Consider the following 26034-nt stretch of genomic DNA (forward strand, 5'->3'; position numbering starts at 1 on the left):
GTGCGTTTTTGGTGGAATTTCCAGAAACACCATATTGTGGTATGATGAGACTAATAAGGGAACGCTTACATGATAACATCAGGCCATTCATAGGTCACAGGTCAGGGGACGAGAACATTCGGCCAGTCTCTAACACCCAAACTGTACAAACAGTAAAGCTGTACTGCCTTCTCAATCGAGTGTTCGTTAAGTGCTTCTGTGTAATTCATCGGGGTCTCCCGAACCTTCTTCGCGTATGTGAAATGAGTTGTGCTACAGTTTTTCCTTAACAGTGGTAAAAACATATGGTAATATTAAATTCCCCTAGACAATACTGTTGGACAAGCCAGAGCTAAAATCGAGTGCCACCTGCTATGGGGTTCATCAAAACCAAGATAGCAAAACACAAGACTGTAGACAATAAGCAGAAAGACATGAGAAGAGGTCAAAGTTACAACGAGGTAAATTGTTTTTTTTAACACAAGACAATAAGCAGCAGTGTGTTAGCTAAAACAACACAGGTATAATATTAGCATGCATCTAGTAGGCTGACTCAAGCATGGGGTTAAGCTGGGCTAAGCTAATGCTGGAACCGTCAGACAGCGTTACAGCACGCACGGAGATGAGAAGGGTATGTATCGACTTGTCTTACTCTGGGGGTTACGGTGAATAAGCTAAATTCCCAATAAGTCGGCGTGTTCCTTTAACTGTGTGCACAAGCGTGGTTCACAGGCTCATCCATGGCCCAGGTCTCTGCCGGAGTAACGTCTCCCCCTGGTGAGGCAGCTGGCAGCCATCCAACGCGTCTGAGCCGCCTTTCTCCTCATGAGAGGAGTTACGAGACCCTTCCTCCTTTGCATCTGGCACATCAGCCCCAGATGCATTCAGCATTTCTGAGGGCTTCGTTGGCGGTGGCTCTGCTACTGCTGTGTCATCGTCCTGGAAATCAGATGCATCGTTCACAGATCCTATCACTTGAGGAGCACCCAGGTCCTTCTGCGAGTTTTCCTTCTCCATGCGCTTCCGAGCCTCCTCTCTCCTCTGCTGGATACGGGTGTTGTCTCCCATCATAACCCTGACTCTTACTTGATCTGGAGGCCAGATCCCGCCCCATATGAACTGCAGGTAGCTGAACAGCACAATGACACAGAGGAAGGCAAAGTTGGTGGCTACGCCGATCACTGCAGATGTCAGGGGGAAGTTGTACAGAACATATCGTATGCCAGTGAAGAAAGCATGGATTCGGAGTTGAGCTGAGTAGATCTGCACTCGTTTGGACTGGATCTCAATGACTGCACCGACAGAGGGTTGATAAGCATTTGTCTTGTATTCCGAGAAGAGCTCCACTTCTATGAGTTGCTTCTGCTCAGCCATCCCGGTCAGAAAGAAAGGAGAGAACAGTAAAGTACTCAGGCTCTGCAGAAGGCTGGAGCGGTAATGCAGCATGGTAGATCGGCCCACTGACGAAACTGTCTTTCCACCCTTGGTGTAACAAGACATCTTGACCATAAACATACCCAAGCGTTCATTCACTGGAGACTCTGGCATCTCTAACTCCAAAGACACTCGATAAGGCTGACCGTAAGCCATCACAAGGTCCCTCTCATTCTTCATGAAAGAGATGTTGGCCGTGGGGAATGAACAAAGTGCTGACTCTGAGGAATCACAATCAGAGGTGTAGTAGAAGTGCACAGGGGTGGAGAAGCTCACACTGGGCATGTAGGAGTAATAGAAGCTTCCGTAGAGAAAGATGGACACCCAAAGTAGCAGAACCAGGACACAAAACAGGATGGCAGCCTGAAATAAAGTCCGCCGGGCTTTGAGGAGAGTAACAGCTGCCACATTTTGGAGCCAGTGTAAAACCGGTCCCATTGTAGCCCCCATCATGTCTGATCCGGACCTCCTTCTGGCACTGGTTTGGGCAGTTGTTCCTCCTTCGAGCCTATTCGACTGCTGCCTCTGTGGTGGGTCTTTATGTTCATACATCAATGGGCGGCTCCCCTCCGAAACTGTATAATTGCTTATCTTCACCCTCCCATGACTAGCTAGCTAGTCTGTTCAACTAACGTTACACATTCACTTAGCTACGGCCCGAGTTTTAGCTTGTGAAGCTAACGTTAGTTGCTGCTAGTTTGGTCCACAAAGTAGGTAACGTTAAAAACGATAAAATGGAAAAATTCTTGGCTTCTAAAGGTCGGACGGTTATCTACCTGACTTGCTCGGAGGGTGTCGCATTCAAACATCGCTGCTAGGTTACAGCCATAGACTGTATATAGCTAATTCTCTATTACTGAAAGCGTTTCTGGTTACTTTCAAAACATAACCATATGAACCGGAAGTTGATACCTGTGCCCTCTTCGAAGCAGCAGGGTAGATGCTAGATCGCACCCGTTTACCCGTTCTCTTTGATACATCCATGGTTTACGTCAACACGCTCATACTGCGCAGGCGTCAACACACTTGGGCTTCACGTCTGTATCTGCAGCCGAAAATTGAAAATGAATGTGTCGTGATCTGAAATTGGGGAGAAATTATTAACAACATTAGCACCCAAGAGGGCAAGCGTGTATGTTAATAGAAACTGTAGTAACGTCTGAATGGTGTTGAAGCCTACGCATTGACGCATGCGCAGTATGCGCATATTGACGTCGACACGTGTATCGGATGCGATCTAGCAACCATTACCTAGCAAGCAGCAGCAGAGCAGAGCCGCAACAACGACGACGCCAGGGAAGGAAGGGAGCAGGCCACTAGACTGAGAGACAACGATGGGTAAGAAAAGTCGCCTCACAGGAGGAGTGGTCGGTCGGAGAACGATCCTCCAGCTTTCACCTCCCGGGCTCCGCAGTGGGAATGCCGGAGAGAGGGAAGAAGCACCCTCGGGATCCGATGGTATTTTTTATTTCTCAGTGGCTTGATAGCGACAGGCTAGTTGAGTGCTAAATGCTCGAGGTGTAATAGAATGGGCCTATCTCATAAAAATCGATTTACTTAACGACATTTAGCTAGCTGCTGAGTTTCTGGTTTCAGAAAGGCACCATTACCAAGAATTAGCCAAGCCAAATTCTAGCTAACGTTATATACTAGCTCATGACACGACAACGTGATGTTTTTAATTGGACCGACCAGAAGCTATCGCCTATCGTGCTAAGCTAGCAAGCTAGCTAGTAGTTATGTGAGCATGCCAAAATAGGCTTATGACAAATGACTGGGCCAGTTAACTATAACGAAATGTACCAACTAACACAAATACCGTTACATTTTACTTGCTTTATCTAGCTAGGGGAGTGAGTATCTATGTGGGCGAATAACGTTAGCCTATATCTAGCTTTCTGTAGCAACAAGCTCAAGGCTAACCTCTTGGCTGGCATTGTTTTGCAGATGAACAGGAGGGTGATGGACTCAGATTCGTGAGAGAAAGGCTCACAAACATGAAGACTCCCGCAGCAAAAGCAACAGGTAGAGTAACTGTGTATATGTTTGGTGCTGTTTTTGGTTCTCAGGCATTGGAAAACCAGTTGATTTGAACAAAGTTGTTTTTATCTCTACCTTTTTAGAGGGTTTGTCCTTGCTTGGAGCCTATGATGATAGTGATGAAGAAGATGCTGGAGACTCTCAGCATACAACGACAAAGTCAGCTGACATTGACAGCACATTGGCCAATTTCATGGCTGTGAGTATTATTTGCTCCATATCTTAAAACTCTTAAAAAGCTAATTGGTATACCTGGTGATACAGTTAAGACTGTAGTAGAGCTGGGCAATATATCGATATTATATCGATATCATGATATGAGACTAGATATTGTCATAGATTTTTGAATATCGTGATATGACATAAGTGTCTTTTCCTGGTTCTAAAGGCTGCATTACAGTTAAGTGATGTCATTTTCTGAACTTACCAGACTGTTGTGACTGTTATTAACTGTAAACTATTATTTGCCTTTACATAGTCATTATATCCACATTACTGGTGATAATATGTTGTTTTTATTTGTTGTTTGTATACCTGGGGTGGTAACAAAAATAATTTCCCCCTGGGATTATTAAAGTATTTCTGATTCTGATTATTTATCAAAAATCTCATTATGTAAATATTTTTGTGAAAGCACAAATAGTCAACCCTACAATATCGTAGCAGTATCGATATCGAGGTATTTGGTCAAAAATATTGTGATATTGGATTTTCTCCGTATCGTCGTATGTAGGCTACTGCACAACATTTATGTATGTATGGCTTGCAACGTCAAAAACACAATGTGTTAACCCAGTTTTCTTGATATAACAACTAGAATTAATCTTTATCAGGCTCAAACCTGTTCAGAAGCACAGTATTTAGTTGTGAAGTGAAAGGAGATATTGTGATTCGATCTGTGGGCCTTATTCATTGTGGATAATTATGGGTTGGTGGCAAATAAGTACCAAGTAAACTGCAGGTTTTGAGTTTTCTGATTTTTAGAATCAATTTTGCGTAGGTTTCCAATCTGGGCCTGGGTTGTCATTAATTCATATTATTATTAAAGTAAAGATTAGTGCTAAGTAAAGTGTGGTTCATACTAAGGGCTGAAAACACAGTTTTGTCAAAAATATAAATCCTGTTGCCATTTTTCCCACCACAGGAAATTGATGCAATCACCACTCAGCCAAGTTCAGAGGATGCAGCATCTCATCCTTCGGTCCCAACTAGCACCCCACCCAGACCTGAGGTTAATACTCAGCAGCCAGCCGCCAGTGAAGAACAGAACCAACAACACACATCGTTTGAGTACAATACGGAGTACTCGCTTGCTGGAGGTAACTGTCTGTGCTGTATTTAAGATAAAGTTTTTATGTTCTGATGCCTTTCTGATTGACAATGGATTTTTTTTTTCTTCAAGTACCTGTGGTATAATACTTTAACAGAGCAATTTCATATTAATTTTATTAACATTAATTATACTCTTTATAACCTATTCAAGCAGATTTCTTTTTGACTGGGTATTAAAGCTGCTGGCGTACTTGGAAGAAAGACAAGCCATTATGTTTTTTTATATTAATCATCTTATACTCTGGAATACAACTTAACTGCTATAGATTAAAATCCATCAGCCACTTTTTAGAATAGCAGAATTTTTATTCAGCCTAAATTGAGTAGCGGTTGTTTGTTTGTGGAATTCAATTTTATTTATAGTATAAATCATAACCAGAGTTATCTCAAGACACTGTACAGATAGAGTAGGTCTAGACCCCACACTATAATTTACAAAGACCCAACAATTCCAGTAATTCCCCCAAGACCAAGCATTTAGTGCGACAGTGGCGAGCAAAAACTCCCTTTTTGGGAGAAACCTTGGGTGGTGAGGAAACCTCAGACAGACCCAGGCTCTTGGTAGGCGGTGTCTGACGATGCCGGTTGGGGGTGTGATGAACAGTGGCAATAATAGTTACATTACATGTCATTTAGCTGACGCTTTTATCCAAAGCGACTTACAATTGCTATATATCAGAAGTCGCATGCCTCTGGAGCAGCTAGGAGTTAAGTGCCTTGCTCAGGAACACATTGGTTGATGTATCACAGTGGGAATTGAATCCTAGATCTCCCACACCAAAGGCATGTGTCCATCCACTGCACCATCACCACCACCTATTATAGTCACAATAAAGATAATGGAACTATGACTAGAAATAGTAGTTGTAGTAGTTCATGGCGGAGCAGGACAACAGCTGCAACCATGATTTAGGTGCCACCCTAATCCAAGGAAAACTGCTGGGCGAAAAAACAAAAGTCCTCCGGGGAATAAGCTCCCCAGAGCTTGGTTATGGAAACCGATAAATTGTGTGCATTACATCACCAAAAAGCTCTTTGTCTCAAAGCATCTAATGTATATGTTTTTTATTTTTATTTATTTTTTTTGCAGTGGGTGTAGAGATGGGAGACTGGCAGGAGGTGTGGGATGAGAACTCTGGCTGCTACTACTACTGGAACACTGTAACCAACGAGGTATCCTGGGAGCTGCCGCATTATCTAGCTGATCAGGTGCAAAGCCTGGAGGAGAATGCCAAAAGGTAGGAGCAACTGACAGAGTGACAGTATTTGGTGTTTTTGTCTCTAGTACAGAAATTCAGCTATGTATGATTTTTTTCTTTTCTTTGTAGCTCTAATGTCAACGGCACAGGGCATGCAGCTTATAACACCAAGGAAAATGCTGCATCTGCTGCAGCCCTACAGTCAGTTAAAGAGACCAAAGTCAAGGCAAGTTTCATTGAAGTCCAACACAAATGTCTCTCTTGATTCTGTGTTTTTTTTAAGGACTGTTATTTTGAGTTTTAATATATCACCATCATGTGTTGTCTAAAAGGAGGTGATTGAGAGTGTTGTAGGCCTCACGAGTGAAGAGGAGGAGCGCTGTGGAGTGGCTGCATCTCTGCTTGGTCCTCTGATTCCTTCTGAAGTGAAAGAAGCTGAAGAAAAATGGAGAAAAAGCCTGCTTAAAGGCTTGGACGAGACTGAGAATAGTTTGGATTCTGATGGCGAAGGCGTTCGCCCTGCAGGATCCCCCTCTATCCCTCTGCCGGACCCTGACCCAGTCCCCACGGTCCAGAAAGATGTTGGCGCTAAGAAGCAGTCGGGAGACAACTCCGATGCTGAGGAGGAGACAGAGGAAGACACAATGGAGCTGGAACTAGCTCTGGAGAGGAAAAAGGTGTGTTTTTAATAGTGTTTTTACAGCTTTGACATGTGCAGGAATTACCTTTTTTTTTTTTTTTTTTTTTTTTTTTATTTTTTTTTTAATGTACAGCAGTGGTATTTCAAAAATATATAATATTGTCTGTGTAACTCAGTTCTATCCTGTTGTCTGGCTCCTAGGCTGAGCTCCGGGCGCTGGAGGAAGGTGACGTGAGCGCAGCGGGCTCCAGTCCTTGTTCTGAGACGAGCCAAGAAGCCTCTGGTTCTCATGGCCTTACACTAAAGAAAAGCCGGTGGAAGACTGCCTTCCCCTCTGCTCCCAGCCCCGACTCCAATAGCAGAGGCTCAGACCTACAGGACAACACAGAGACGAGTGAGTCTAAATAATTACATATGCGCCATTGGAGGATGGCATGCATGATGGGAGTGGGTGAAAAATGCATAAATATCCCACTTATTAAATATTTTTAAGCCATACTTAAATGCCTCTTTTGTGTCTTGTAGCACTTTCTAAAGTCCTAGAGAGTGTTGTGGAAGGAGAAGACAAGGAAACGGACAGTTCTGAGGAAAAAACAGTTACAAAACCTGCAGTAAAAGAAGAGGCGGAAACACCTGAGCTCAAAGTAGAAACGCCTGAGCTCAAGGTAAGCCCAGTGTTACCATTACAGTCCATCATTTTTTGTGACAATCTCTTTTGATATATGTTTTGTTAATGCTGAAAAAAAAAAAAATGTAGTTTCAGATCGGACAACTGGCTAACACCTTAACCAGCAAGATGGAGTTCTTGGGGATAAACAAAAAGGCGATCTCAAACTTCCAGTTTCTTCTGCTACAAACTGAGGTGAGAGGATAATGGTACAGTTCATCATAGGTTCCAGTTGTGGATATTCCAGTGCGACTTCTAAAATATTTAACGCTTCATTTGGTTTCATATCATTTTCCACACGGACGTGGTAGTACTTAATATTTAAAATTCTCATAATAATCCATCAAAAGGTGTCATTGTGAAAACTTACTGTAATTACTCTTTCATGATACTCATCTATCTTGTGGCTCTTCTGTCTTTGTCTCTTTATCCCTTTACCTCTATGTTCTGGGCTTTTATCTCACTCTTGTCTCCTGTTTCTTCCCCCCCCCCCAGACTCGGATTGCTGACTGGAGGGAGGGCGCTCTGAATGGGGTCTATCTTCGCCGCAGGCTTCAGGAAGCTGCCGAACACATAAAATATTACGAACTTAACGCCACCCCTAAAGGCTGGTCCTGCCACTGGGACAGGTACGCGCTCCTTACCTTTCACATCTCTAAACTCCCTCGTCCCCCAAAAATTTTACCATGTGACTACACCCTTCTCAGTGCCGAGGTTGCAGACTTTGTTACATGACTTGGGGAGAAGCTTAACCAGTCTGAGAGGATCAAAATGCTTACCAGAAACAGACTCTTCAGGTTTCTGTGATGCAATCCTGGCACTCTGCCTTGCACAAACTGATAAGGGAGCATCCACTCTGGGCCAGCCTGCGTCCTGTCACAGAGAAAACTCCCTGTCCCCATAACCCAGACTCTTAAGCCCTTTGTTGTAAGGGCATTTGTAGACTGATTATGGGTCCAGTCAGTGGAAAATTTGGTAGGGGAGGGTGTACGGTAGAAAGGTTGGTTGCGTGGGAGAGCTTTGCACTTTACAGGACTACAACCCCCCAGAATGCAATGCAGACAGAGTGATGCCCTGGAAGCGAGGAGTGTCACGCATCAAATAAAAGGTGAAGATGGAGCAATGACGGGAATCCAGCAGGTCAGACCTACTCTATTTCATATGTCTTCCTGTTTTTTATTTTTTTATTTTCTTCTTTCTGATGTAAAATGAGTTGACTGTGCTTGTTATTTTCTGACCTATGGTTGTTGATGATTATGATGGTGCTTCCTCCCTGGCGTCTTCCTGTGTCTGGGAGGGAATGGTTGTCTAAAACGGAACAAATGTGACAACCATGGTGTGAGCTGCTGAATGCTACTTTCAGGACCTAGAGATGATTTGTTTTGCTTTCTTTGTTTTTGAGAGCAAGGTGGGTTCCCTATCCACATCCATAACCACACTCCAATTGGGCCCTTCTTTTGGACGGCTAAAGTCGCTGTCCATACCAACACTCCTGCCCCCTACTGTGGCCATTATGTCCACTCCCTTGCCCCACTATCCCAGGGTATTATGCCACTCAGCCAGTTGCTAGGCCAGTCGTTGAGACTCTTGTCTTCTATCTCTGTTGTCCCACTTTTTAGAGAGCACAGGCGGTATTTCTATGTGAACGACCGGACCAGTGCCTCCCAGTGGGATTTCCCAAAAGAGGAGGACAGGGAGGAGGGCCTGAAAGGCAGCCACGGTGCCCAGACACAGATTTCCAGTCCAGGGGACGCCAAAACATCGTCTGCCACTGCTGGTGGGGTCACAGGTCAGTCTATTACTACGGTCGCTGCTCCTTTGATCTGCCTGTTAAATGTCTTCTTTAGTGACTTCAGAAGAATAAAGAGTATAAATTCAGTAAATATTGTTGTGCTGTATTAAGTGCATACTATGTGACATATTGCCAACCTCCCTATCGCCCCATGTTATCACCTTTTTTTTATTTTATTTTTTTTTTTAAACAGGATCGTCTACTTTTACTATGGCTGCCCCACCACCACCTCCATCGTCTCTCTGTTCCCCATCTCAACCTCCTCTTCCTGAAAGCCCACCTCCGCCTTCCAACAACCCCCCGCCTCCACCTCTCCCCCCAGGCTCACCACCTCCACCTCCTCCCCCTCCTGACAGCGATGAGGAGATCATGGAGGTGGAGATGGAGATGGACGATGATAATGATGGGGAGCCTCCAGCCCCTGGAACGGAGGAAGACGGCAGTGGGAGGCCTCCTTTACCCCCAGGCACTGCTAGCATGAAGGTATGGGAGTAATTTTTTTTTTTTTTTTTCTTCTTTGATCAGTATATTGGATAATGCAAGATGTGTACATTCTGAATAAAGGAGGACATCAGCTTTTAACTTCTGTCCTATTTCTTGTTCCTCACAGATCGTGGAGTCATTGGGCCCATTGGGGAAGGGTCAGAAACGTAAAGCCAGTCAGCTGAATAAAGCCATTACTATTGGCAGCAGTCCCATTATCTACACCCAGCCTGCTATCAATGCAGGTAAAAAGATATCACTACACAACATCTGCATTTACATTATACTGTGTATATTAATGATATCCATAGCAAAAATGCATGTGTAAACAAGATTATTACATATCTAGAAGCCCAATCATGGTGTCCAAACACCAAACATTCGCAAGGAGGGGCAGGTGCTTCCAGTCATAAAAATAGTAACGATACAGGATTTATGTTCATACTGAGTAAAGGCACACCAGTGTAACACCTCACTAAGACAGTGCTTAAAGGAACACGCCGACTTATTGGGAATTTAGCTTATTCACCATATCCCCCAGAGTAAGACAAGTCTAGCACAGATCCTGCAGGTAACTGGTTCCAACTAGCCTACTGCTCTGAATTGTGACAAAAGTGACAAAACAACGCCAACATGTTCCTATTTACATGTTGTGATTTGTATAGTCTGGCGTGTACAAAAAAACAACAACATGACATGAGACACAGCCATCTTCTAACCGTAAACAAACCGGGAACTATACACTCAGACAGGCTTGCTGCGAGCATATCACTCCGCCCAAGTACTATATTCTTCCGCCTGAGAATATAGTTCCCGGTTTGTTTACTGTTAGAAGATGGCTGTGTCTCATGTTACGTTGTTTTTTGTACACGCCAGACTTATAAATCACAACATGTAAATAGGAACATGTTGGTGTTATTTTGTCACTTATTCGGAGCAGTAGGATTGCTGGAACCATTCACCTGCATGTTCTGTGCTGGCCTGATGCTGCTGGAGCCGTCAGACAGCGTTACAGCACACACAGAGATGAGAAGGGTATGTATTGACTTGTCTAACTCTGGGGGTTACGGTGAATAAGCTAAATTCCCAATAAGTCGGCGTGTTCCTTTTAAGTTAAAGCTACATTGTGTAAGAATGTCTCCCATCTAGGTGTGAAATTGTATATGACAACCAACCTGAATATTACTTTCTAGCCCTTCCCATTCCGAGCGCATTTCAATTCCTACAGTGGCCGAACCCGAAATTAGGTCTTAGTATCTTCCTTGTTTACACGCATCTGTTCTAGCCACTCCAGTTGGTCTTGTTGCTTTGTCTGTCGCATTGTCGTTTTAAATCTCTTTTTTTCGCTTCCCTGGCGAGTAATCTCCCCCCTGGCATTCGTCACGGTGCCACTGAGTTTAAAAGCGCGAAATGCGGAGTTACTCCCTCTTTGGCTAATGTATTTTAAAGATGGAGGCGCTACATGGCTGCCATCATTCGAGCAACTCACTAGTATGTGTTCTGAATGATTCTAAATGGCAGATTGTACGCTTACGAGAATACTTTGATTAGTTGGTGGAAGTAATTACACATGAATGAGCACACATTTGTGAAAGAACAAAGTTTTTAAGAATCAACTCAAAAACAATTACACAATGTAGGTTTAAGGGATTTGCATTTCAAACATGTAATTGCAAAATTTTCAAGTGTTTACTCTATAAGGTTTCTCTTTGTTTGCAGCTCCTCTAATGTCAGCGACTGCCTACTGGGGCATGCCGGCTGTCCCTGCTCTTTTGGTCCCTTGTGAACCTCCTGCCCCCCCTATCCCGGCCCTACCTCCCCAACCACCACTGCCACCATCCCTGCCACCCGTTGAACCTCCTGGAGCCAAAGCTCTGCCCACAGACAAGACCAAGAAAGCCAAAAAGGATAAGGTTAGCATCGCAGTTAACATATTACATCAAGTGTCAAAGGAGGGCGGTAGATAAGTTAGAAAAAAATGTGTTTTAATACCAATAATGTTCAGCATTAATAGTATTTTTTCCATTGTAAATCTTCTGGATTGATTTTTCGTACTTGTTTTTTTTATTTTTGGTAAAGTCTACACAGTCAAGCTGTCCTTCTAATACATATCAAATACAAAAGACCTGAAGTATATATTTTTTTTCTCTCTTCCTATGACTATAGTCCAAGAAGAGCAAGATCAAAATGCCTTCTCTGGTGATGAAGTGGCAGAGCATCCAGAAGGAGTTGGATGAAGAAGAGAAGAGCAGCTCCAGTGACGAGGACAGAGATCTGCTTAACAAAAAGTTTATCGAGGACTGGAAGCAACAGCAGCTCATGACGTACGTTTACGTTTGAATCGACTAAAGTTTAGTTTAGTTTTAGTTTAGTTATGATGAAGATATAAGGACGTAGCTACACTGTTTCATTAAGTTCTTTCTGTTTATTCTGATATTTTTCCATCTTGGTAACCCTTCACTTTTCTTAATTCTACAGAGGGAAAGCTTCAAAAAATGCTAACTTTGAGGCACTTCCTGATAACTGGCGGGAACGACTGAAGAAACGGAAGATGGCGAATAGCACGTAACATCAGTCACGTTAACTCAGTCAACATTTGTTTTTTGTTTTTTTAAATCCACTCCAACTGTAACTATAAGGTCATCCTACCCAGCTTAATTTCTGTTTAATGATCTATGGACTTCCTTTACCATTTTACTTGTTCACAATGGAGACAGTTAGAGGCCCCTACATGGCAGGCCATTCAGCAGAGGGGTTTGATTGTTCTTTTTTGTGTGTTTTTTTTTTTTTTTTTTGCCACTATTGTAAATGTGCCAAAATTCTTGAGTTCATCAGAAAAACTTCACAATTTTTTTATAGACCCCTGTAGATGACCACCACAGTTTGTTTGGAGGGATTGTCTATTTTATTCACCATTTTTACAACTGTGTACATATAATGTCTAATGGGATAAGCCATGTTTTGGAAGGGGGGGAGGAATGTCACTGAACTTGTACATTTTGTAAAAAGTTATTAAACTGTTTTTCCAAATGCAACTGTTTTGTCTTTTTCTTTCTTTTACATGGTATGCATTTTTTTTTAAACCTTTTTTTTTTTTAAAGAATGTGTAGTAGTAATAGTAGCGTACATACATAGCATAACATTGTTGGACTGCAGTTTTATCACGCTTCATCTTTTTATTATTTTTTGGGGCTTTTCCCTTTTATTATAGTGACAGCGGATAGACATGAAAGGGGTAGAGTAGTGGCCCTGAAGTGCAAACCACAACTGCAAATATGAAAACATGACCGAAAATATGAAAACCCTTAAACAAATCATAAAACACAACGGCAAACGAGAGAGAGAGAGAGAGAGAGAGAGAGACCTTTGCGGGACGCTGCTAACAAGGGGCGGACGCTCTTACTGGGTGAGCTAGAGGCGGTCGTGCCATCCCCACATCTTCACTCGGGAACTGCTTCAATGGCAAGACATCTCCATGGCAACCGCGGTGTTTTTGGAGACGCTCGGTTGCCTGGCAACATCACTTACTTCATGAGGGTACTTCTTCCACGCCTAGTAGCCGCTACCTTTGCTTTTTGCTGTTCTGTTCATGAAAAAAAGTTTACGTTGTGTAATTGAAATGTAGCTAAGTGGCTGTCAGGCATTGATGCATATTTAAAAAAATATATATATATATATCATTGTACAAGTTGAGAGCGGCGCGATAGCAGCAACGTTAGCTAGAAGGAGCTAAAGAAAATGTTAGCAAAACAGGAAAAAGCAAATAACGTCGACGTAAGTAATTCGCGAGCGTGGTAATGGCGACCGAGTGGTCTCAAAAAGTGGATTTAGGATTTAACCTGCTGAGTTTATGCAGAGAGACCGGGATGCCGGTCCTGTGCTGAAGACGGACATTGTAACGTTACGTTACTGCTTATGAGCTATTGTGTTCGAGCTAACATTACTGGTAAACTATAACGTGATATGTTTACTTTATAACGGAAGACTTTCTCTGGCGGTTTACTTTGAGCAGAAAGGCAGCCCAATGTGCCTGTGAGAAATTTCCCCCTCCACACCTCACGTGAGTTTTCTCCAACATGTTTTTTGTCTTTCTTGCGAATTCACTCAGTGTATCAAGGTTATATTTTGAATATGAGCTAAAGATACATATGTCATCACCATAACCTTATTGGACAATATCCTAAAAATGTCCAACATTGGTTTGTTTGATCATTAGTGGTATGTTACTTCCAATACATTTCAAATGATATATCTATCCATCCTATAAATGTTTTGTAAGATAAGGAAAAAAAACAAACTAATCTGTTCTATAACTAGCATTTCTATATGACTCAAATGTGATATTCTGTGAGAAAATGGAATTGGCTTCAAATATCTGATATTGGTTCATAATTCACCTTTGCAGTAGTTAATAACACGGGCATCAGATTGGTAATTACTAACATTTTCCAACCAGGCAGAGAAAACACCAACCATGGCTGTCTCTGCTATCAGGAATTGGTGGAATACCCACCAGTTGGACAAATCGGACACCAATGACTCTAACACAGAGGAAGATGAGGAGGAATTAGCAGGGAGGAGGCAGTGTAAGCTGTTTTCACATATGTACTGTGCGCTTGTAGCCTAACTGTTGCCTAAAATGTGCATACGATATTGGTGACTTTACCACAAAGATGTGGTATCGACCTGTTGCTGTTCAACTACTGTCTCATGTTTGATGTGGAGTGTGAATTCCTACTGTGCAGGCTTTCCAGATCATTATATATTAAAGAAGCTCTTTTGTGATTGAGATAATTAACACAAGCAGGTGCAGCATAATCCCTTCTTAAAAGAACAAGCTTGTGTGGTCTAGGTGAGGTAAGGGGCAGCAGACCTGATTAAAAATGGATATCCACAGTGCACCAGTGAAAGAACAGGAGCATAAAAAGACCACTCACTTAAGGTATGATTCATGTCTCCACTCAGTATCTATAAACCTTAGTCAGACTCTGCGGACCAGGCAGCTGCTCATTGGCTTTGATGGTGGCCGACCTACTTTGAGTCTCAGGGCACCGCTGGACCTGGTTAACTTCCCATCTATCTTCCGCCCTCGTTGGCCCATAGAATGTGAGGTCAACAGCGACATCATCCATCACATAGGTAATTTAAATTGTATTGAAACCATTATGTTACTAGGTATGTTACTGATTTGCACAAAGGCTTATCAATGGTGTTAATCAGCCGAAGAGTAGGCAATGAGTGGAAATTGTGAGCAGATGCTTCTGGCAAAACATATCCCGTCTTAAGTAAAGAAGTGACAAAATGTAAATGAATTAAACCAAGCCCTTTTGCTGTTACTGTCGACACGTAATGACACCAAAAGAGTGTGTGTTGTAGAGTGGGACCCCCCAGAGCCAGAGCCTTTCTACCAGCCCACAGGACATGAGAGGACACCCATGCCAGTAGGAGAGGAGAGGGAGAAAGTGGTATACTGCATTGACCATGGTAACTTATGACACCTAAGGCATTTTTTGTTGTTGTACCACCAGGTTACATGTATGGCTATGCAGTGTATTATGTCATCCTAGTGTTGTCAACAGATCCTTCTGAACACAAGATAATGATAGGAACCTAATACTTTGAGTTACTTCATGCTATACGTTTCCCTGTTTAACTTTGAGGGCATCTTACTGCAAACATTTGTATACTAGTGAGGAACCAACCTAACTCCTTAGTGCTTCAAGATGTAGATTTTATTTAATTACAATATACGTGCTGTATAACAATGTACAAGTCTTGCTCACTGTTTAATATACAATAATGGGAATTGTGGTGGGCCATTGGGTAGTTTCTTCCCTCAGCTGTGCTATCCTAGATATTATTTTTAGTGTTGCTGCCCCATCCCTCTGGAACACCCTCCCTGCAGATATTCTTAATGCTACACCCCTGCACATTTAAAAAAAAAAACTCCTGAAACACTACTTGTTGATCACAGCCTACAACCTCCCTTAGTTTAGCCACTGTAATTGTGTAAAGAGTCCTTGGGTTTCATGAAAGGCGCTATATAAATAAAAGTTATTATTATTATTAATAATTTTCTAGATAAATATGATATACCCTGCCACTGCTCTTTGAAAAACAATGCCAGTCCATGTTAATTGAAAGTTTTAACATATTTAGCTGTTGATATTCACTCACACACCTTCATGTTGTTCTCACTCTTTAAAGCCACTAAGCGTCCCTATTTCACCTGCTCCCGGGTCGGAGGAAGCAGGGGGCCCATTAAGAGCGCCACTTCTTATGACGGTCGGACAGACTTCACCCTTGAGTTTGAGTCACGCTTTGAGAGTGGGAACCTTCAGAAGGCTGTGCAAGTGTAAGTCTCTGCAGCCTAATCTACTGATTAGTTGTTGCAGCTTTTTGCCCATTACTGTATATTTTCACTATGGTTAGTTCTTACTGTGGCTCCAGGTTAAGTTACTCTTCCCCCCCCCCCCCTCCATTTTCTTCTGTTCAGGGGTGTCTATGACTATGAGATCACCCTGCGCACAGACATGTACACCAGAAAGCACACACAGTGGTTTTACTTCAGGGTCAGGAACATGAAGGCTGGAGTGACCTACCGCTTCACCATCGTCAACTTGATGAAGAGCAGCAGCCTGTATTCACAGGGCATGAGACCACTCCTCTACTCTGAGAGGGCTGCCACCGACAAAGGGATTGGATGGCAACGCACTGGCTCCAATATCCGATACTACCGTAACAGCAATCAGGTAGGTGAACTTTCTGACATAAGATGAAAATGGTGTCTCGACTGGCTTTTGATAGTAAACTGTAATTTTCTAGCCCATTTTCAATTTTTTTCGGCAGCGTTGTCATTTTTAGTTTATGTGAGTATAGAATAAAATAGAATTTGCAGACATTTTAAACTTGTTTTAAATAGGTAATCATCTAATTGAATCATCTTTATGTCCTATCAAAAAGGTTTTCACTGCATGGTAGTGCAGGTAAAGGAAGCCCCGTGAGTGAGTCCATCTTGCCATAAGCAAGGGAACAAAAGGACATCATTGACTGTAGTTGAGTTCAAATGGCCTTCACTAGTAATAAAGTAGTGTTGCTGTCCAAAAATGAATGATAAAATAATTGATGATGTCCAAATAATTCCCTTAATCAAAATAATAATAAAAAATACTATCTGCTTTTTTTGTGTAGACTAAAACCTGTCCACAGTGATGTATAGTAAATTAACTGACAATGAAAGAAGACTTAAACTTAAAATTAAATTGGAAGAGAGGAACAGCGAAGGAAAAACTGCCCCTACTTCATATAAACTGGAATACAATTTTACTTTGGCAGCCATCTTTCATCTAGACATTTCACAAATTGAGAGAAGTCAGCATTCAGAAGTTAAAGATGCAGTAGGTAAGACTTATAAAACAAACTTTCTGGCATATTTGCTGAAACTGACCCTATGTTCAAGTAGAACTACATGAAGCATGTCATTTAAAAAAAAAAAAAATCTGGCTCCTCTGGCACCACCTACAGCCTGTAGTGCGATTTGCAAAAATCCACAATGTAGAAACTTCTGCAGTTCTTTAATAAATTGCAGTTATAATTGAAGAAGCAGGATCTCTCTTAAAAAACATTATCTCTGTCTCTATTTAGAATACAAAGGACAACAGCGACACAGTCGCCCTGTACTCACTCACCTGGACTCTCCAGTTCCCTTATGACTCAGACACCTGCTACCTGGCCCACTGCTACCCCTACACCTATTCCCACCTGCAGCGCTACCTTAGGCGCATTTCTTCCAACCCAGCAGTTGCATCATACTGCACACTGCGGGTGCTGTGCCACAGCCTTGCAGGGAATGCGGTGTATGTGGTGACAATCACGTCCCGGGGTGGCGGCAGAGTGGCGGGTAGGAAAAAAAAGGCTGTGGTGGTGACGGCCCGAGTGCACCCTGGAGAAACCAACGGATCCTGGATGATGGAGGGGTTCCTAGACTTCCTGCTCGGGGACTCGGAAGATGCTCAGCTACTCAGGGACACTTTTGTTTTTAAGGTGAGGGATCTCAAGCTCACAGCCTCCCATCTGTCTTACAGTATGATCATGGTCTTTACTTTAGTATCTTCCAATTTGTGATATGTCTGAAAAGCAATTTATGAAGTTGACGGGGAATAAGGTCGTTTTGAGATTTATATTATGTTGTAATGCCATATACTGCTATTGAACATGTTTTTTTCCCCCCGTGGATTTGTGTTGCTGCAGGTGGTGCCAATGCTGAACCCAGATGGTGTGGTAGTGGGTAATTACCGCTGCTCTCTGGCAGGCAGGGACCTCAACAGATATTACAAAACATTGCTCAGGGATTCCTTCCCCTGTGTGTGGCACACCCGAAACATGGTGGAAAGGTATGACTGTACACGTGCAGCAACAAACACATTAAACACACTGCATATTAAAGAATTTGTATTTAATGGCCATTTGAATTTTAGTAGAAATTAAGCAATTTGGTGTTTTCATTTCTAAATGTATTTCTAAATGTATGTCAGATGTTACAAAGGCTATTTTATTTATTAATCTAAAGCTATACATAGAACACAAAATGATCAGTTCTTTCACTTCTGTATTAGTGAGCAACAAGTTTGAGTTGTTAGTAGGACTGTAGTACTCTGACGGATTGGGATTAAGGTGAAGATGTGAGAACAAAATAAACAAACTGACACATGAAAACTCATTACAAGTCTTTGTGCATTGAACACATATGGGTTATTTAGTCTGCGTTTGCTCACTAACTTTATGGGAGAAAGCAGTCCAGCTGTGGACTTTGTTGGACTTTATCTATACAAAAAGGCACATTTCTTTTAACCAGATCCGATGGTATAGTAGTCTAAACAGGATAGAAAATGGCTGGATGCCAGAAAGATTATGATGATGCCATAAACTGGCCCTATTATGATATATTTTCCCCAGGCTGATGGCTGAGACGGATGTAGTTCTTTACTGCGACTTTCACGGCCACAACCGTAAAAACAACGTTTTCATGTACGGTTGTAACAACCGAGGCGATGCTTCGCTGAAGCTGCACGAGAGAGTCTTTCCACTAATGATGAGCAAGAATGCCAGTAATAAGGTAAAGTCACTGTTTTTGAACAACACTTTCAAACCCATATTTAGTCTAAGGAACATAGGGCTTCTATTTACATCATGACACCACGCTTATTCAACTATTCAATTCAGTCACCCATCTGTTACACAAATATTGACCATGTTTCAGAGGCAGCGTTTCTTTCTTCATATTCATTTGTGCATACTACATTTCAGCTACATCATCTATGTCACTCTCTTTGTTAGTTCTCCTTTAAGAGTTGCAAGTTTCGGGTGCAGAAGGGCAAAGAGGGAACAGGACGAATCGCCATGTGGAGACTAGGCATCAAAAACAGCTACACTATGGAGGCCACCTTTGGAGGCTCCACTCTGGGTGAGTTTAGACTTTCCAACTTGTTTCTGTGTGTGCTTAGATGTCTGTTGTATGAGGATCTATCATGTGTTTGAATGTTAGGCGACAGGAGAGGAACACATTTTACTACTCGAGACCTGAAGTCCCTTGGCTTTTATTTTTGTGACACCCTGCTGGACTACTGTGACCCAGATCCAACAAAGGTGAGAGATAAAGCAGCATGTCTATAATTTATATAGAAATGTATAAATGACTCCTTCCACCGCTGGTGTGTGTGTGTGTGTGTGTGTGTGTGTGTGTGTGTGTGTGTGTGTGTGTGTGTGTGTGTGTGTGTGTGTGTGTGTGTGTGTGTGTGTGTGTGTGTGTGTGTGTGTGTGTGTGTGTGTGTGTGTGTGTGTGTGTGTGTGTGTGTGTGTGTGTGTGTGTAGCTGTTATTTAATGTTATTTAAATGTTATTTCAGACCACTTACTGTCTGACAGAGCTGGCAGCGTTGTTGACAAAGGAGGTCAGGGAGAGGCTGGGCAAAGATTTGGGCACTGACTGTAACTTCTCTGTGTCTGACCTGGAAACCAGGTGATAGAGTAATTTATCTTAAATACACATGCAAACCCGACTGGGGCAATATGAGATATTTAAATGTGCTCTCATTCAACTTGAGTGTGAATGTTTCTTGTTTGCTTTCACAGCACCAGTGGTTCAAATAGTTCTGATTCTGATGGCCTCCCACTTCATTTACTTAACCAGCCACAAACTGCCCACCCAGAGGTACACTGACATAAGATGATATGATATGATGATGATATGATATGATACACCACTTTACCTCATGCTCCTGATCTCCTCCACAGCAAACCGTGAAGAAGAAAAAGAAACGCTTGAGGAGTTGTAAAGAGAGGGACACGCTGCGACCAGAGAGAGTGAAGAATAACACACAGCCAAAGGTCCGGCAAAGCAGCGTAAAAAATATTGTAAGAGACTAAATTAACCACTCATTAGTGCACACCGCAGCGATGCTTGCATGACTCTTGTATATGGATCTATAGATAGTCTTTATTGTCCACTGGGGAAATTATTTTATCACAGTCTGTACAGGGCCTCACAAATACACATACATACATACATACATACATACATACATACATACAGTAAACATTGACACCTTCTCCCCAAACACCCTATAATTCACAGTTCCCTCCAACCATTCCATTGACACCCCTTGTGCACAGCATACACAACATATGAATAAATTACACACACATAACAATCTATCATGCGCACACCCTTGTCTGGTTACTGACCTTTAACAAGACTGATTAGCAAAAGGTCTTTGCAGGAGTCCAACCTGCCCCATGAGGACACAGTTAAAGAGATCATCCATGAGAGAACTGTTGGAAGACACAGGAAGAAATGGCAGGTATGAAGTTGAGAGAGAGTGAATTCGTTTAGGAGACAGGAGCCAGGGAAGTGAGAAGATTTTCTGACCTGTTCCTTTTCAATATTTTGGTCTTTGTGAAGGCAAAAGGTCTGATGAGAAAAGCGGAGATCCCGCCTCCCACCGCTCACCCTGGGGAGGTCACTCCGGTGACTCTGTGGCAGGGCTGCGAGCCGGTCAAGGTAGAGATGATCCTAAATTCTCTCACAAAATCACCTTGTCCTCACCACCTGTTAGATCATCAGTACACATTATTGGCCAGTGACATCCTAAATTCTCTCACAAAATCACCTTGTCCTCACCACCTGTTAGATCATCAGTACACATTATTGGCCAGTGACATCATACATTCACTCACTCACACACCCATTTCAAGTTGTATTGATATAACACCATCTGTAATTTTGACTTGGGTTTTGGGCTATTTTCTGCATTTTAGGACAGAAACATGAAAGGTGCATACCCGCATCGCAGGGTAGAAGCATGTCCACATCTCGGCACATACACAGGTAACATTTATTTTCACACCCTCGCTGTTTAATCCACCACTATCATCAATGCAGTACTGTGTCTGCCTTTTGACTTCCAAATATAAAGCAGATTTGAATACACTCGTAACATATCATTTACTTGGCTTATGTTCACAGATGACCTGGGGATGTATACAGGACAGTGGAGGTGCTCCTCTAAGCTGCTGCACCTGAGTGCTCTCCTTCCACCTTCTCCAAATCCCATCATACATTCCAGCCAGCAACAGCAGCGCTGCCCCCAACAATCCTTCGTCTCCTACAAAGTCTACAGAGGTTTTTCCGCATGCACAGTAGCTTAAGATAGAACTGAATTCATGTTTTCATGTTTCTGTAGCTCTTTAGTAGTCAAACTTGTCTCCATCTTTTAGGGCTGCCATCTTCCCTTACAGCGCTCCACAGGTAAGCCTCACAGAGACATTGTATCCTTATCAACAGAGTGTAGATAACTGCATGTTGAGGTACGTTCCGAGTCACGTCCATTCAAGGGTTATGTCTCTTCTTTGTTAGGTCTCCCTCATCCGTGTACGTCAAGATGATCCCAGATCTTTTTCCAAGAAAGCGCTTGCTGTCAAGTTTCACCACTGACAAGATCGACGCCAGGCATATTTTAAGAAACTCTTTACTGGCCTCAGAACGTGACTTTGTGCCTGAGGATTCCTCCCCGTCACACGCAGACATGACCGAGACCAAACGACTAAATGAGGAACAGGAAGAAGACTCCTCAGAAGGTTTCATATGCACACTTATCCTACTGATATATGAAACTGTAATTATTATGATGATTATGCGTCACTGTTTGCTAAACTCACCTCTTCGGCTTTATTATCTGATTTTGTCATTTGTTCAGTGGGTCTGTCCCTGTTGAAATGTATACCACCTGGAGAGCAGAACCGGAGAGATCTCACCCCTGATGTTCCCTGGAGAGGAACTGAACCGTGCAGCAATTTATTTGTGCCTGTTCCGAAGGGAAAAGACCTGAGAAGAAATGGGTGAGTTTGAGCACTCTCTCTTTGTCTGTCATTATCTCTCTGTTAAAGGTGCTGTAGGTAGGATTGTGAAGATCCAGGACTTAGCCAAAAGATTTGAACATCGACAACTTCTCAGTCCCTCCCCCCTTTCTGCTAAAGGCGGGCATGCAGGTAGACACCCCCGGCCCTGATTGGTGCATCTGAAGAGGGAGCGGTGGATTTTTGCAAATCACACTACAGGCTGTAGGTGGTGCCAGAGGAGCCGGATTTTATTTAAATGACCTGCTTCATGTAGTTCTACTCAGTTTCAGCAAATATGACAGAATGTTAGTTTTTTAAGTCTTACCTACTGCATCTTTAAAAGCTCAGGTGGCTGTTGCAGTTCAAAAAATGGAAAAATAGGCCCTGATCTTTGTGCAATGATTATTTCGTTTTATTATTATTATTATTATTATTATAATAAGTATTATACATTTTACCTCATTTTAATGGTCTTTCAAATGTTTTCTGTGCTCCCTGTCTTTTTTCAATTTCCTCAGACTAGGCAGACTAGGTGTATTATCCCCTTTGTCAAAGCCTTCTGGCCTCATGAAGATGGAACGTCCACGTCCTAAGAGTGGCACCCTCGGTAGGCTTCAGGCTAAGGACATCAGGCACTATAACTCTGGAAGAGAAAGCCAGATAAGTGCGGCAATGGTCGCAAGATCGTCACAGTCTGCCCCACTGTAGGGCATAATATTCATAATATGGAAACTACAGATTGACAGATATTGTTCTCTCTATTTTCGGGCCAGTGATGGGAACCTGCTCTGATGGATCAAGAAGACTATGATCGAACTCGAACTTCAACAAATGTGTTAAACCAAGTGCTTCCCAACCTTTTTGGTCCGAGGTCAGATGAACTCAAGTACCCCTTCATCGATTCACAATGTATGTTCCTAATGTATAACACTATTCCTTATATAAAACAAGTTTTCATAAAATTGAACTGTCAATATTAAGGTTGGTTTGGTCAGCAACCATGTATCGAGTACGTGACTTTTAACTAATCCTTTTAACTGTTTAGCCATTACTTTTAGCTATCTGTTTAAACTTCTGTGCTCGCTTGCTAACTAGTTTTCTCTTACCTAATTACAAGATGTGGTGTTAACTGTTGACATAATGTTAATATCTGGATATATATATATATATCATAATTTGTAAATGTTCAAATTACAGCAGTAGAGCTCTCCAATCTTTCCACGTACCCCCTGGCAACCCCCCTGGGGTACACGTACCCCTGGTTGGGAATCATTGTGTTAACATTCACACATATATCACGATGCAGTGTAATACCAATAGGAGAGACATATTTTTTTCTTAAATTTTGATAAAATTTGTTTATCGGTGTTATTAGGCAATGGTTAGGGTTAGGTGCCTTGAAGTCAACGGTCGCAGCGCTGCCTTTGAGTCAACGTTGGGGGCTTAAAACTCCATGGAGCAAAATTGATACAAACTCTTGTATTTTTGTTTTTACATAAAAGGTCACAACAATGCTTATCTATTTTCTGCAGTGTTGATATTGGTAAGAACGACATTTACTGATGACAAACCTTTGCGCTCGGGTTCTCAGAGTACATCGAGTCTATAATACGTTACAATAGCTGTCTAATAAATGATACACAGGCTCTGTTATATACATTTTATTTATGACAACGCTACAAAAACAAGAATACAATGTGAATATAATGTGCATGAAATATAAAAATAAATATGTTCAAACATTTTTCTCTTGAATTCTCAATCGGGGGAAGGAAATATCTCATGGACGATATGTTGTGATGCATAGTATTACATATTGTCTGGGAAGTGTAAGGATGTTTCAAGGTGTGGCCGGGACGTCAGAGCTTCAGAAAACTGCCGGAGATGAAATTGGCTCTCTGTGTGTCGGACCACGTTCCGGAGCGCCACAAAACCAGAGAGGGCCTGGATCATTCAGGAATGAAAACATCAATTTAAAAAAACATTTAAATCCAATCAGCGACGATCTCCAAATGATGAAATGTAGAAAACACGCACAACGTAACGTATATTTAGGTATATGGAGATTATAAATGGTAGAATTACAACGGTCGGTTTTTAAAAGGAATGTTATCGTACCTGTGTGAGTATGAATGTGGCGAGGACTATGTGAACACCTCTCTCCAGGGGTTGTATGAGAATGGCTTCGTTAAAGAGCAGAAACAGGATGAGTGGAAACTGCAGCAGGATGCTCAGCAGCCAAAATCCAGCCAACTCTGGGACCTTCCACAAACGCATAACATGAGTTACAATCTCTGCCCTGCGCTAGTTTTGTGTGTGTGTGTTGTTGTGTTGACCTCTTGTACTTTATGCTTGTGCGAGTGATTCGCCACCTTTTCTTGCAGGTTCCCAGCATATCCCAGAAAGAGTCTAATGGCCTCGATCAGAGTCATCAGGATGAGAACGGTGACGAGGATGAACTTGTAGTAGTCTGGCAAGACAGGATACTGGAAGAAATAACAATTACAACAATGCAGGCAAATGAACTGAAATTAAATCAACGTGATTCATTCAAATGGGCTTTTATGAAATAGTCTGACTTGTTTCCAGGTCTAATCCTGACAATTAAAATGAACATTTATCACATCATGTATCAGCTTTTCGGGATCATTTGTTCTCTTTGCTGCTTACGTTTTGTGTTTAGGTTCCTCCCAAAGTCATACATGATTTAAAAGATGAAATAACTTGATGTTATTAAAACAGAAGTGGCGAGTCCCATCCATCTCAGCACAGTGAAAGTTTTACTTGAACTGAGTTTGAACTTAAGGATCAGCAACTTAGTCTGACAATGGGAAATGTATATTGAGGGCCAAATCTCTTATTTAATCATTTTCTCTCTGTACACTTTTTGTAATTGTAATGACGGGGATCCTAATGTTGAAGTTTGTACACTGTCTGATCATTTATTAAGTATAGTCAACAAACATCACCAAGGCTTTGATCTGTTTGACCTGTTGCCCTCAGGGGGGCGCTACAGGTGCATCAGAACAAGGACTAACAGACTCAAGAACAGTTTTTTTTCTTTTTTTTCCCCAAAAGCCATAACCACTTTGAACTCCCACATGCATTGACCTCACAGTCTTTTAATCTCCTTGTACATGTGTATAGTGACAATAAAAGGCATTCTATTCTAGAAACAACGATAGCAGTATTTAAACTCTCCTCCTATCTCACTCTCTCTCTCGGTTTGCCTTTTACCTTGAGGTGCAGCATTACAGTTTCACTGATCCACCACACGGGGAAGAACCACATGTTAAAGTACAGAGACATCTGGAGGTGGAGACTAGACAGAACCCGCTTGTCTGAAAAGAAAACAACAGAACACACACGGAAGGGATAAAACAATTCCAGCAACAACAGCTGCTGTAAAACTATGTTTGAGGCCAACATATCTCAATCCAACCGTTCCTGACTCTAGTAAACGTTAGCTAACTACGCTAACATAATGCTAATTCGTCCATAACGTTAACGTTATGTAGCTATCTGCACTCTTGAGTTTACCGTGTGGTAAAAACGTGTCATTCTCATTTGGGAAAGGCTGAGTCCGACTCTGGTCAAATAACACATTCCGGGAAAAGTCCTCTAAACCTTTTCTGAGCGTCAGCGACAGATCCATCGTGGAAAATGCTCCCTAAACACACATATCACCAGGAGGAAAAACACACCCAGCCTCTTCCCCACTGCAAGGACGTTCAGGCTGCTGCCGTCGTTGCCCTGGATACCAAAGAAATCTCGCGTTCCGCTCAAATCTCGCATGGAAAGTGTTCACAAAGAGGAAAAAAAATGTCCTCTTGTTTCCTCTGTTGGTTCCTTTCCTCCTCGTTTAGTCTACGTACGCTATGGTTTTAGTCCTTTAAAATGTTTAAATATGACACACAACCCATGACGAAAAATAAGATTAATAGCAGCAGGTCAACAACTAAAATATGAATAAGCAATGATCCTAGTGTTTGTCTGTATTATGGAAATCTAATAGAAATATAGTCAAATATATAATGCAATAAAACAGTAAGAAGATATTATAAGACATTAACA

General features: G+C 42.2%; 4 protein-coding genes across 13 annotated transcripts; 2 read left to right on the forward strand and 2 right to left on the reverse strand.

Moving 5' to 3' along the window:
- Positions 1-613: 613 nt before the first annotated feature.
- bscl2 (BSCL2 lipid droplet biogenesis associated, seipin) lies at positions 614-2538 on the reverse strand. The gene has a single exon (XM_028584713.1). It carries the CDS (start codon positions 1963-1965, stop codon positions 706-708), a length of 1260 nt encoding a protein of 419 aa, XP_028440514.1. The 5' UTR covers positions 1966-2538; the 3' UTR covers positions 614-705.
- fnbp4 (formin binding protein 4) lies at positions 2396-12601 on the forward strand. 2 transcript variants are annotated; one of them, XM_028584704.1, is made up of 17 exons: positions 2396-2871; positions 3361-3438; positions 3537-3652; positions 4598-4772; positions 5876-6023; positions 6114-6210; positions 6317-6661; positions 6826-7018; positions 7150-7289; positions 7382-7486; positions 7787-7920; positions 8911-9080; positions 9277-9566; positions 9694-9811; positions 11286-11479; positions 11733-11890; positions 12045-12601. In XM_028584704.1, exons 1-17 carry the CDS (start codon positions 2748-2750, stop codon positions 12133-12135), a joined length of 2676 nt encoding a protein of 891 aa, XP_028440505.1. In that variant the 5' UTR covers positions 2396-2747; the 3' UTR covers positions 12136-12601. The 2 variants fall into 2 exon arrangements, with proteins under 2 accessions (XP_028440505.1, XP_028440506.1); XM_028584705.1 differs by having other exon boundaries at positions 2397-2751.
- A 362-nt stretch (positions 12602-12963) lies between these two features.
- Positions 12964-24543, forward strand: agbl2 (AGBL carboxypeptidase 2). 7 transcript variants are annotated; one of them, XR_003693225.1, is made up of 23 exons: positions 12965-13626; positions 14023-14152; positions 14532-14705; positions 14943-15050; positions 15774-15921; positions 16063-16318; positions 17211-17609; positions 17817-17959; positions 18522-18681; positions 18903-19029; positions 19111-19211; positions 19470-19582; positions 19696-19774; positions 19858-19977; positions 20343-20423; positions 20525-20623; positions 20881-20950; positions 21089-21244; positions 21340-21370; positions 21479-21699; positions 21819-21960; positions 22479-22869; positions 24345-24543. XR_003693225.1 is itself a non-coding variant. In XM_028586317.1 (23 exons), the coding sequence occupies exons 2-23, from the start codon at positions 14041-14043 to the stop codon at positions 22769-22771; spliced, it is 3024 nt and encodes a 1007-aa protein (XP_028442118.1). In that variant the 5' UTR covers positions 12965-13626; positions 14023-14040; the 3' UTR covers positions 22772-23550. The 7 variants fall into 7 exon arrangements, 6 of the variants coding, with proteins under 6 accessions (XP_028442119.1, XP_028442118.1, XP_028442120.1 ...); XM_028586317.1 differs by lacking the exon at positions 24345-24543 and having other exon boundaries at positions 22479-22624; positions 22734-23550; XM_028586319.1 differs by lacking the exon at positions 24345-24543 and having other exon boundaries at positions 22479-22567; positions 22734-23550.
- Positions 23607-25854, reverse strand: tmem17 (transmembrane protein 17). 3 transcript variants are annotated; one of them, XM_028586323.1, is made up of 5 exons: positions 25665-25854; positions 25198-25301; positions 24333-24446; positions 24079-24222; positions 23607-23904 (listed from the first exon to the last, which is right to left on the reverse strand). In XM_028586323.1, exons 1-5 carry the CDS (start codon positions 25753-25755, stop codon positions 23770-23772), a joined length of 588 nt encoding a protein of 195 aa, XP_028442124.1. In that variant the 5' UTR covers positions 25756-25854; the 3' UTR covers positions 23607-23769. The 3 variants fall into 3 exon arrangements, with proteins under 3 accessions (XP_028442124.1, XP_028442125.1, XP_028442122.1); XM_028586324.1 differs by having other exon boundaries at positions 25588-25726; XM_028586321.1 differs by having other exon boundaries at positions 25501-25724.
- Between the last annotated feature and the right edge of the window lie 180 nt (positions 25855-26034).

This window comes from Perca flavescens, chromosome 8 (assembly GCF_004354835.1).
Source record: "Perca flavescens isolate YP-PL-M2 chromosome 8, PFLA_1.0, whole genome shotgun sequence".
In the NCBI taxonomy this organism is placed as follows: Eukaryota; Metazoa; Chordata; class Actinopteri; order Perciformes; family Percidae; genus Perca; species Perca flavescens.